The sequence below is a fragment of the Zea mays genome, chromosome 10 (genome assembly GCF_902167145.1).
Source record: "Zea mays cultivar B73 chromosome 10, Zm-B73-REFERENCE-NAM-5.0, whole genome shotgun sequence".
NCBI classification, from domain to species: Eukaryota; Viridiplantae; Streptophyta; class Magnoliopsida; order Poales; family Poaceae; genus Zea; species Zea mays.
In genome coordinates this window covers 50698099-50710895 of record NC_050105.1, presented here as the reverse complement: position 1 = coordinate 50710895, position 12797 = coordinate 50698099, and the positions used below count along the sequence as shown (strand labels likewise).

Here is a 12797-nt window from a genome sequence, read left to right as displayed (position 1 = left end):
GTTGATGGTGGTGTTGTGTCACCTCGGCGGGTCCAAGCTAGGAAGGCACTCACATTCTCTTGCCCTTCTCGGACTGACGCATGGTGCGGGTGCCTCTCGGTTTGGAGCTACTCCGGCTGGGCTTCTTTATCTGCTTGCGTGCTCTCTCCCTATATGTATCTAGCGGTATACTATCTATGTAGCCTCCAGATGTCCAGGTCTTCGTCGTGTCCTTCTTCGGCAACAAACAAGTATGCTCGCCTCTTCCCTTCCCTTCCTGCTCTACGAAACCTTGGAAGTGGGGGAGGCCAGGGATGGAGTCCCTGATTTTCTACCTATGGTACCCGTTCGATGACTCGGCATCACCTGTTTACATGGTCTTTCCCTTACCACGATGTCGACTCGATATGCTTCTACCACTTCTATGTACTTGTCACACATACGTCTATCATTGCAAAAAATATTGTGTTGTTCCTCTGTTGTTTTGGGTGTTAGTTTTTTGTTGTGCTAATGATTGTACATATTTTGGGTGTGTTAATACTTTATTTATTGTCTGCACATAATTTGTGTTCTTCTGATGATGGCTCATGGATCCTGCAAAATATGTGTTAGGATTTGGAGATCCATGTGGGCACTAACAAAGGGTGCTTGTGCCTTGTATTCTTGGCTCTTGCATGTACTAGGTCGTTTCTGAGACCACATTGACGCAATGGACTCCATGGTGTTTGAGATTGCTGAATTGGATGGAGCAACAATGATTTGTCATGCTAACAGTAAAAGAAAAAGTTATTTGTTGGTTTTAAACGTTAGTAATTGCTACGAAGTACCATAATTTATATGGAGCGCGTCCAGTTTTTATTGATGCATGACTTTAGCAACCACTCCATATTTTGATCTATCTTTTTTATAAGTTTGAGTTCATATGACTTATTTTAGAAACTTGAGCTCACAAACTTCCTCCTATTTGGTCTCTGTACGGTGAAATTATGTCACTCTATAATCTCTGTTCGTTTAGTTAACTCTCTTTTAATCGCTCCCTTTATTGACTGTTTTGTACCAAGACATATTGGATGGAGTAAACAACAACATCAGTTAGTTAAATAAAAAAAATATTATACGAAGAGCGGAGACAATCAATAAAAAATCTTAAAATCCTTTTGATGGATAATCTATATAAGTATTATTGTGAGTTGTTGCAAAAAAAAAGAGTAAATAGCTGCCGGAGTTATCTAGCAAACAAAGTAGCCTTAGGTCCTGTTTGAAATTATAGTATTTTTGCAGTTTTGAAACAAGTATTTGATGATACTATAGTATTGGAGCTCAAAAGGTGTTTGGTTCGTACAGTCAAAACTCAGTTTTAAATACCATGGTTTACCCAAAACTATAATATTTTTGGAGTTTTCGAAACTCCACTAAAGACCTCAGTTTTCTTCTCTCTCTACATATACTTTGTTTTTCCAATAAAACCAAACAGATCTCGGTTTTGAGCAATACTGCAGTTTTACTGTGGTAAAACAATATCGTAGTATTTATGTCATGTACAATTGTAAACTATGGTATCTTAAAAATACAGTATTTTAAAACTGCATTTCCAAACAGGCCCTTAATTTCATTCTCGCTCCTCCAACGGCCCACGCCCAAACCTCCACCCCGTCCAAAACCCCACCGCAGCCATGGTTCGCCGACTCTTCCTCCACCACGCACGCCGGCGCCTCCACTCTGGCACCGCCTCCTCCATTCCCCTTTCTACCCCAATCTTCGCCATTTTTGGTGCCAACACCGGCGTCGGCAAGACCCTCGTGTCCGCGGGCCTAGCCACTGCGCTCCTCTCCTCCCCCTCCCCTGCCGTCTCGTCCGTCGCCTACCTCAAGCCGCTCCAGACTGGCTACCCCGTTGACTCCGACGCGAGCTTCGTCTTCAGCAGGACCCCCGCGCTGCTCCGCGCCTTCCCTCCCTGCCGAGCCACCCGCCTCATCGCCTCATGCCGCACCTTCTTCCAATCACCTGCCGTGGAGGCCAAGGCGGAATCCCTTCACGAGAGCCAGGAGAAGGTGGTGACCTACGGAGCGGGTGCCGCGGAGCAGACGAAGGTGCTCGCGTGCTGCACGGCGTACGCGTGGCGGGAGCCGGTGTCGCCGCACCTGGCAGCAGAGAGGGAAGGAATGGCGGCGGGGGATGATGAGGTCAAGGGTTGCGTCGAACAGTGGCTGCTGGAGGAAGGCATTGGGGAGGGTGGGGAGGTGTGGAAGATACTGGAAACTGCTGGTGGCGTTGCCAGCCCCAGTGCCTCGGGTACGCTGCAGTGCGACCTCTACCGGTGCGTGCTTTTCACTCCTTGCAGCTTCGCTATTGATTTTATAGGCATCCCTTAATTCTTTTCTTGATTTTATTGAATTTGGATATAATGTCTAGGCCATAATGAACAAAATGACATTTGAGTTTTGTTTGTTGCCTGTGGTGCATGATAAATTATGTGATGCCCATGCATGATGCATACACTTTGTATGAAATATAGTTCAATGGAAGCATAATTTAGTAGACTCTTGTTTGGACATTGTAGTCCAGCCATATAAATGGGAATTGAAAATAATAATCAAGGTTATTTCCAACATGGTAAAACTGAATTTCTTTACCAAAGCAAAGAAGTTACAAAGTTTGCAGACATAACTTCCCGCCAACAACCTCCACATGCCCATGTCTCTGACCACAGAAGGATCGACTGGCACTGGCCGTACCGAACACATCAAGCAACACATAGACAACAGAACAAAAAAGGTTTGCCAGCAAACACCGACCCAAGTACAGCTACTTATTTTTTTTCCGATACATGCCAGAGGCACTTCCATCAACACAGTCTGGAAAATAGGACAACTACAGAAGACGATCACTAGCACCATGAATGATGAATTGCCAGTTATGTTGGTCGGCTTCCTCCGTGACTTAAGTAGAGCGACATCGCCTTCAGGCTATCTGCTCCTTGCTTTATTTGCCTTTCCATGTCTGGCTTCTGTGCAGATAGCCCAATAATCAAGAAAGGAGCAAATCATACTGTTAATATCATGAAGTTTGATTCTTTTGTCCTTAAAATAAACAACATTCTTGTCCACCATATTGCTTCGACAGATTTTGATTTATCTTTGGGTGAGGATAAATAAATGATTGTTCATGCACTGCAGTAATTCCATGTTATCGCAGCTCAGTAAACAATTATATACTCCAGTTACTTGTTCTGGATATTATCTGGATAGTCTACTATTGGCAATTATTGATTCCTGAATCGTAGTTTTTGAGCTTGTGAATTCGTCGAATAAAGCTTGTGATGATCTGTGTTAGAGGCATACGCCCATAATCTGCATATTTTATTTCTTTTCCCTCTTTTGCAGTTTAAGTTTTGCATGTGAAATAACTGTTAGGTCAAGCGATGTTACCAAACATTTTAGATTAAAATTCAAAATGCTTTAATCTCTTAAATAGCCCCGCCTATGTTGGGGTGCTATGGTGTTTCAGCATAGCGGGTCCCAAGTCCTGATTAAGGAGGAGGGTTGTGTTAGTCTTGGTGAGCCAATGTAAAAAACTTAGCTACTAAAAAGGAGATGATGTTGTTTAACCTCTTAAATCACCTTGTGATGTTAACTGTTAGCTTGAACATTTTAAACATCTCTTTGTTGAGTTGATCTTTCAGCTGGCTATTATTGATTTCTTTCAACTCTTGACAGGCCTTTTAGGTTACCTGCTATTCTTGTTGGAGATGGCCGTCTTGGTGGTATTTCATCCACTTTGTCTGCGTATGAAACTTTGTTGCTAAGAGGGTATGATGTGAGCGCAGTTATTTTGGAAGATCGTGAGTTATCAAATGACAAATTCTTGCTTTCTTACTTGAGAAACAGGTAGTTCATGACCACCTGTTTAATTCTATTATTTTATTAAATGAGTGGTTTTGCTGCTTTACTTTTGTTTATAATAACTTTAAACTCTATTGATTTTGTTGTTTAGGGTACATGTGCTTATTTTGCCACAAATTCCTGAAGATCCTTTAGATGACCTGACTGATTGGTTTTCTGAGTCATCCTCAATTTTTATTTTTCTTAAAGATGAGCTGCAATCATTTCATTCTAGAAGAATAGAGAGGTTAAACAGCATGCAAAGAAAATCAAAGGCTTTACTGTGGTGGCCTTTTACTCAGCACAATCTTGTCCCTCAAGATTCTGTTACAGTAATCGATTCACGTTATGGTGAGAATTTTTCTGTGTACAAGGTTTGTCCACTTTCTAGTTCTACTCTGTCTTCATTTTTTCTTCAAAAGAAATTTGTAATGAAGTTTTGGTTGTGCAGCAAGGTTGGCTGAACATTATATTGATTCTCTAAATCTTTGATGTAGATTAAAGACAAAATGCTCATCCCTCAATTTGATGCATGCGCAAGTTGGTGGACTCAAGGGCCTGATTCTAACTTGCAGGTTTTGTCCTCACAGATCTGGATATGTGTTTTATTTCACATCTTCTTATTTTTGCTACAAGAACTCCCTTTTACACTTTTTATTGGTAAAGTTGTGTATTTTAACTTTTGACAAGCAATTTTTGTAGCCTAAACTTGTGGAACTTTTGACAGGACTTTTTTGTAGCCTAAAACCCTAAACTTCTCTTTACTCATTAGATTGAACTTGCAAGAGATATGGGCTATGCTGCCGCAAGATATGGTCATGTGATGTTTCCAGAGAATGTTCATGAGCCTGCTCTTCATTCTGCGGAAGTTTTACTTGGAGGAGTTGGTAAAGGTTTGTCAATTCAAATTTTATTCCACCGACTGTAGCATTGGTTCAATTCAAACTCTATGGTACTCTATAGTGAATTTGGTGTCATGTTAATATGAAAATTGACTTGGAGCTTGGAATATATCTCACCTTTCAAATTCTCTTTCTTTTCTTGGATGTATCTAAAGCTTATGCGCCTGATGATTTGTTGTGTTTACCTCAAGAAATGAGGCAATTATAAGGATGTGTATGTGAAATGATACATGCTTTTATGGGTCATATCAATAGTTAACCTTGTACAATATGATTATTTCTTCTTTTATTTCTTTATTTCTTGCAACTCTATCCACATCGCTGATAGCATCGTTCCTTTTTGCGTGCCTATCATATTTGTGTCACAACTTCCCCTTTTTCTCAGGATGGGCTTCTCGAGTCTATTATTCAGACAATGGATCCACTGCAATTGAAATTGCTCTGAAGATGGCATTTCGTAAATTTTCTCTTGATCATGGAATTATGGCCAGCAGTGAAAATAGTACAAGAAATGAAAGAAACATTCAGTTGAAGGTATGTTATGGCCAAACTAAACATCCTTGTTTTCGTTGCTTAATCATTGACTGAACTACTAAACAGTTCACAGTCAGAGAATGTTTTATGTTTATTCTTCACCACCGTCAACCTTGGTTGATCACCATAACCCCTGTGTTTATCTCATTATTATATTTCATATATATTTTAGTATTTACAGGGGACAAATTAATATAAATGTTGTGTAAATAACTGTAAATGCCCATTCTGTACATCCTAATATATTTTTAACTGATTCCTCTCTAGGTACTTGCTCTAAATGGTTCCTATCATGGTGATACTCTGGGTGCTATGGAAGCTCAAGCTCCATCGGCTTATACATCTTTTCTTCAGCAGCCATGGTAATGAATTTGAATACTGTAGTTAATATAATGAATGTTTTTTGACTTCTCTACTCTTCTTTAGTTATCTTTTAGAAATGTGGCCTTTTCTATCACTTCACTGCGCTGATTGTCTTGGTGTTTATACTCTTCTTCAGTGGTTCTCTGTGGTCTGTGCCAACTGTGGTCTTTTCTGTAGTCTGTACCAGCCTTCTCTTTGGTAGCCTAATAGGATTTTCTTTCTATTTTTGTTGAGAATTTAGTAAGACTCTGCTGCACTAGTTTTTTTTGCAACCTCCTACCTTACTGTTGGTTATCATATCAGTAAGTAAAGCTGAAATCAGTTACATGATGTTTCTTTTGTAGGTATTCAGGTCGGGGACTTTTTCTAGATCCTCCAACTGTGTATATTAAAAGTGAGGTCTACAATATTTCTTTGCCCCAATCAATGCAGCATGATCCTCAGACATATGGTGATACATGTCAGTTTATTGTGTTTGACTCATCAAATTTAATTCCTTATGGGTGTTTATTTAGTTTGTTCTTCGATTCAAAATGCAGGCTTTTTTTCACAAGCTGAAGTCTTTTGCAAGACCAGGGACAAAACTTTTGCTGCTGATTTGTATTCGTCCTATATAAAACAGAAACTATCTGAATTTTCTCTATCAAGTAGTTCTGAACATCTTGCAGCACTAATTATAGAACCAGGTAAAAAAGTTTCACTCTTTGAGTTTCTTGGGATTTTTTTTGCTCTTCAGCCTTTAGTATGTAACTTTGTATACTATCATTTCATACTAACGTCTGACAAAATCTCAGTACTTTTCCATGCCATTTATTGGTTCAACCTCATTAACCCATTTTTGTGTAGTAATACAAGGTGCAGGTGGAATGCTCATGATAGATCCTCTTTTCCAGCGAGTACTTGTCAGTGAGTGTAGAAGCCGAAAAATACCTGTCATATTTGATGAGGTATTTACAGGATTCTGGCGTCTTGGTGTGGAGGTAATATTTGGCAATACCTTTCCAGAGGATAACTAGTTTTTTTTGGTAAATCATAACCTTGGTAACATCTCTTTCAGTCTGCTTCTGAGTTACTTGGTTGTTTACCTGATATCGCCTGCTATGCAAAATTGATGACTGGGGGAATTATACCATTAGCTGCAACCTTAGCAACAGAGGAAGTTTTTGAATCCTTCGAAAGTGACTCTAAGGTACTCATCTTGAATGTGTTTGCATAATTGGCTTCAACCATCTTGAAGCATGAATGCATGATCTTTGATGTCATGTCAATATTATCACAATAAATGTGCCATTACAGTTAAGCACTGCTTCTATTTTTTACCTGGTCCAGCTTACGGCGCTCTTACATGGCCATTCCTACACTGCTCATGCTATGGGCTGTACTGCAGCACTCAAGGCTATGCAGTGGTACCGGGGTCCATCCACCAATTCAAACCTTGATACTGACCACATGAAGCTCAAGGAGGTAAGAAATATGCCGTTTGAGTAGGTAGAACTGGTTATTTAAAATAACTTGCATGAATTTTAGAATAACTAAAACTATACTTTACGATATTCCCTTTGAGTCTCCTTACCTCTTTGATATATGATGTACTGCCGCTACATAAATACACATATTTCTTGTGTTTTAAGCCATGACGAACACTTGTATTTGGATCGTATTTATTATACAAGTACAATATCATTTGAATGAGAATAGGATCATGTCCCTTCTCTTAATATTATATCTTGCCAATTCATGCTTGTAATTATGCACTTCAAAAGGTAACTGATAAGGTTTACTCTCAACTTGCAGTTGTGGGATGGCACACTTGTTAAGCAGTTGTCGTCACTACCGAATGTGAAAAGGGTGGTGTCATTAGGAACTCTGTGTGCAATTGAGCTCAAGGCTGAGGGAGCTGATGCTGGGTATGTTACTTAATTCATTATATTTTTTAAGCTTCACTGACTAATTTTAGTGTTTTTCTTAGCATAAAAAACACTTCTAAAAGAGGATCCAATGATGTCTAGTTTGACATTTTTTTCTGCACAGAGTTCTTGTTATAAATAATCTGATTATATTGAAACTGTTTTTGTGTTCCTAGTATCAAACGGTTGTGAGATGTGATGGGAGCAGGGGTGGGGTTTGGATTGGTGCTCCTATATTGTGGCCAAGCCAAGCCGCCAAAGTTACTCCATGGCAGTGTTGGGAGTTACGGGCACTGTTTTTGGGTTGATCTGGTTAGTGTGTCCACTCTAACATTATAGGAGTAGAAGACTGCAAGATCTGCATTCAAATGGATGTTGCAGACGCTCTGGACTACTGCACCTCCACCTGACCTGCCTAGCGCATATGGGTGGTGTATAACAAGTCTTCCAACATGCAATGTCTGTTGTGTCAGGTGAATAATCTCATCGTCTTGCAACGACCTAGACGTCTGGTCTCATCACTTCGTATCCTGAACAGGAGAAGGAAGCTATCTGCTGTCGGAGATGGTTTCTAAGGCTATCTCCAGCAGCTTAACTCATCATATCTCCCATCCAATCTCCTGTTTTAAACTCTACTTTGCAAACAGTGCAGTCTACAGTGCAAAACTGTGTTTTGGGTGATCGTATGGGTAACCTGCTAGGCACGGTCCTCTGCAGTACTCCAGAGCGTCTTCAGCATCCATTTGAATGCAAATCTTGCAGTCTTGTTGTCAGGGCCTAAAGAGGCCCACAGAGGGGCTGCGGCAGCATCAACCATGGGCCCTCCAAAGGGATTAGATAAGGATAGTTAGAGATAAGATTAGAAGATTAGTTGAGATTATTTAGGAGATTAGTTGAGATTATCTAGGAAGGTTATCAGTTAGTAGTTTGTTAAGAGTTTTTAGGAGAGTTTTAAGTAGATAAGGATCTCTAGCTAGATAGGGACGACCAACCGGCCTATTTATGTAATCAATGGATGAGAAATAAAGCAGGCAAGAATTAGAAGGGAGAAACCCTCCTCTTGCTCGGCCGTGGGCAGAGGCCCCCGGCCGGTGTTCCTGCCCATTGATACTCCTATCTAATCCCTCACCGATCTAGCGACCATAACATCTGGTATCGGATAGCTTAGGTTTCGATCTGATCACATGACTTCTGCTGTCAATTTCGCAGCGTCATTCTGGCAACCGGCGTCCCCATCTCCATGGACTGCGCCGCATGTCACCTTCGTCACGCCGTCCTGGCAACCGACGTCCCCATCTCCATGGACTGCGCCGCATGCCACCTTCGTCACGCCATCTTGGCAAGCGGTGTCCCTATCTTCATGGCCAGCATCGCCTGCCAATTTTGTCACCACATCCTGGACGCCAGCGTGCCCATCCCCAGGGACAACGCCAAATTTCGTCACATCATCTTCGTTGACGCCGTCTCCGTCCCCATGGGCGACGTCACTAGGGGTAGCCACGGCTCAGCAATCACCAACTCCATCGATGGGGGACTTGTGGACCAACATAATGGCTGATCTCGCAAAGATGCAAGCCACGCTCCAGAAGGTTGAGCAAGGGCTGCTGCAAATCAAGGCAGCAGTGCAACATGAGCAGCACCAGCTGGCGTTGTCCGCACGGCTCCAGACGTCGGCGACTATGGGCATACAAGCTGCTGCTCGTGGCTTGCACGACGGAGAGTGTGAGATGCGCCGACAGATGCTCGAGGCAGCCTTGGTGACGGTTGACCTCGGCACACGGGGGCGCGACCTCGCCTTGTCGGACGGCCATCAGCAGCGGCGCCGGGCCGCTATCTCCAAGTGCGAGCATGGTATGTGTCCTGCGGGCGATGAACTTCAACTCTACGGCAGCGGCGGTAGGGAAGGCACTCCTCTCGTCATCGGCAAGGGCGCACTATTTAGCGCTACCACATTCTGCTACCGGCCGCCACAAAGACGCCTCCGCTGGTTATTGTTGCGACCTACTCCAGGTGCCCGCCCATGTGCTCCCCTTTCGTCCAGATGGCATCAATGGATCCAGGTGGCTGCACATGTGCAAGTCCAATGCGCGGAGGGTGTCCGACTTATCTTATGGGGTCAAAAAAAAAACAGATTTGGAATAATAAGATAAGTCGAGATGTAAAAGGCTTGTCTTCTAGGTGTCTGGTTTTGGGTCAAGTAGACTCGGTCTTTGAGCACCCGTCATGCTGCAGCTCCAGGACGAGCTGCTTGTCCAGGAGGGGTGTAGTGTCAGGGCCTAAAGAGGCCCACGGAGGGGCTGCGGCAACAGCAACCATGGGCCCTCCAAAGGGATTAGATAAGGATAGTTAGAGATAAGATTAGAAGATTAGTTGAGATTATTTAGGAGATTAGTTGAAATTATCTAGGAAGGTTATCAGTTAGTAGTTTGTTAAGAGTTTTTAGGAGAGTTTTAAGGAGATAAGGATCTCTAGCTAGATATGGACGGCCAACCGACCTATTTATGTAATCAATGGATGAGAAATAAAGCAGACAAGAATTAGAAGGGAGAAACCCTCCTCTTGCTCGGCCGTGGGCAGAGGCCCCCGGCCGGTGTTCCTGCCCATCGATACTCCTCTCTAATCCCTCACCGATCTAGCGACCATAACACCTGTACTCTTATAATCTTAGTATAATCTTAGAGTGGACACACTATCAAGTTCAACCCAAAACCTTAAGTTTGGGGGTTGAACTGGTTAGTGCGTCCACTCTAACATGGTATGAGGTATCAGAGACAAACGTCTCGAGTTCGAATCCTGGTAGAGGCTTTATTTGTGCCTCCGTCTCTTTATTTTCATGTTTGCACCTTTATCTTTGGATACATACTTTCTCCTATTAGATTAAGCTTTTGTGTTGAACTAATCAGTGCATCCACTCTAACATATAACACAACACAATGTTATGTTCCTAATATGAAAAGTATAGCTGATTAGTTGAATCTATAGTAATATGAAATTGCTTCTATTTGTTTTCTCGAATATAATATTGATTGACCTGGATTATAATGACAGCTACCATATATAGCTAGCTGTCTCCCCAATGGTCATCTCATATTCGAAACAAGACAAGTAACGAAGCATCAGGCCATATAGTTCATGTTCATGTTGATTTGGACGATTTCCACCAAATCGGATTCTGGCCGTAAGAATTAGCTTCTGGTAGCCAAACCATTTGCTTCTCAGCCTACTTGTATGGGAATCGTTTTGGTGGAAATCGTCCAAATCAACATGAACACGAACTCTATAAACCAAGTCGTCGTGATGGTAGGAATCCACCACTTCCTAGATCCTAAACCCTTTCATTTTCCCCCGCACGTAAGCCCCACGATATTCAGATTATCCCCACAACCAGGTTCTTTAGGAATTCAGATTCTCATAAAAGTTCATTAGGAAAAACTGAACTAAACAGGCCCATAACTAACTGAACAGAACAGATAAGCAAAGTCAAACCTGATCTTTTGTATAGGCCGCCGACCCATCTGGTTTCTGAGCCGCAGCCTCCAATTTAGCAGCTTGCTTCTTCCTAATTTGGTATTTGATGCCACATATAACAGATTCATACACACAACTGTTGTAGAACTACCGCAAATAATGATGGATCTGGTCATTCCGCAGACATCAGTATTTTTCTGTACCGATGGAGTTCATTTGACTCTTGCTTCTTCTCCACATTGTGCATTTTGTGCATTAATTTGGTGAATTACATATTCTTAGTCTATCTCCAGCAGTTCTCTTATCTCATCTCCTATTTTCAAACTACACTCTGTAAGTGTCTAGCACAGCCAATGATCCGTTGAACACAGCCTTACCGTTCCAGTTTGGACAAAGTGTGTGCTTAATTGTGATAATTATTAAGCAATGCTGGACTGTTATTTAGTGATGTGCTATGAGTTTCATGCGGTGCAGGTACGCTTCACTCTACGCAAGTTCCTTGGTGCAACAGCTCCGTAAAGAGGACGATATTTACATTAGGCCCCTGGGTAACGTGATATACCTCATGTGCGGTCCATGCACACCCCGAGATAGCTGCACTCGACAACTCCTCAAGGTACACCGCAGGCTTTGTGCGCTTAATTGAGCCGGCTGGGAATATAGTTGAGGGCAGTCTGTCGGAGTTGAACAGCCTTGTGGCAACTTAAGTTTCAGGCCGTCAATTGACCTTCAGATGTTATACAATGTTCATTACCATCGAATCTGAGACGTCAGACTTATTCTGATGCAGAGGGCGCCGTTCCTAAGCTCTATGGTAGGATGACAGATTAGTTTTAGACATCATTAGTGATGATAAACTATGCTTTGCTGTGTTTCCAATCGATCCGATTGTATGTATGGCTCCGTATGTAATTTTGTAGGTGTATATTGCCGAAGGTTTTGCGACGTTTTTTTGCAACGAAAGTTTAGAGTTGATGTGCGTTTTTTTTAAAAAAAAATAAATTCACGCCCAGTGGGCCTCGAACCTGATTGAGACTATTGAATTTTGCCCCTTGTCTTTTCACCTACTAACACTAGTTCTGATTAGGCCATGGGAGCCTATTGGATTTTGTCGCTTATCTCTACCCTCCTACCAATTTCACCGTTCCACCGTTAGAGTGCGTCATCCCGTTCGTTCATCTCTCTTTGTTCCTCCATATTAAATATTTACATGGTAAAAAACTGAAATTATGCACAAATAAAGGTTTTGCATAGAACCGTGGTTGTTGGCTTAAATTCACATTTACTATTTTTTTATCTCTATCTCTACTATATTAAAACATCAGTTTTAACAGACGTTTTGCGTCAATACTTTTAAAAAAACACCTACATTTCTTTAGAATCAACCAATACTCTTATAATATCTTCTCTATACTATAATAGGAGAATTTTGTGCGTCCTGGTTTTCGTGCGTTGTCCTCCTCTCCGCATCTCTAAAACGAACTCCTGCATGCCACACGTAGAAACCGCCTCCACACGCCATGCGTCTTCCTCCCCCCGTTGTCACAACCTTGGAGTGCGTCGTGAGGATAAGTCCTCGCAAACTTCTTACCGAGCTATACGAGGATAGGCCCCGTGAACATTGAGTGACTCGCCACGCCACAACCTCCGATAGCGTGCTTGCCACGACCGTCGCCACTATAAATTTCTGGCCTCTAGCTCTCCGCGCCAGCGCAGCGAAAATGGTTACCACCACTAGCGGCAGGGCTCGAATCCCCCGAGGT

General features: G+C 42.3%; 1 protein-coding gene across 2 annotated transcripts; it reads left to right on the top strand.

Annotated features, from left to right (window-relative positions):
* The first annotated feature begins 1571 nt into the window (after positions 1–1571).
* LOC100382888 (uncharacterized) lies at positions 1572–12058 on the top strand. 2 transcript variants are annotated; one of them, XM_008663933.4, is made up of 14 exons: positions 1572–2296; positions 3696–3866; positions 3973–4234; positions 4358–4435; positions 4633–4753; positions 5148–5296; positions 5564–5658; positions 6004–6110; positions 6199–6345; positions 6506–6639; positions 6717–6848; positions 6989–7123; positions 7454–7566; positions 11509–12058. In XM_008663933.4, the coding sequence occupies exons 1-14, from the start codon at positions 1653–1655 to the stop codon at positions 11678–11680; spliced, it is 2460 nt and encodes an 819-aa protein (XP_008662155.1). In that variant the 5' UTR covers positions 1572–1652; the 3' UTR covers positions 11681–12058. The 2 variants fall into 2 exon arrangements, with proteins under 2 accessions (XP_008662155.1, NP_001169048.1); NM_001175577.1 differs by having other exon boundaries at positions 1645–2296; positions 6004–6119; positions 11509–11978.
* The last annotated feature ends 739 nt before the right edge of the window (positions 12059–12797 follow it).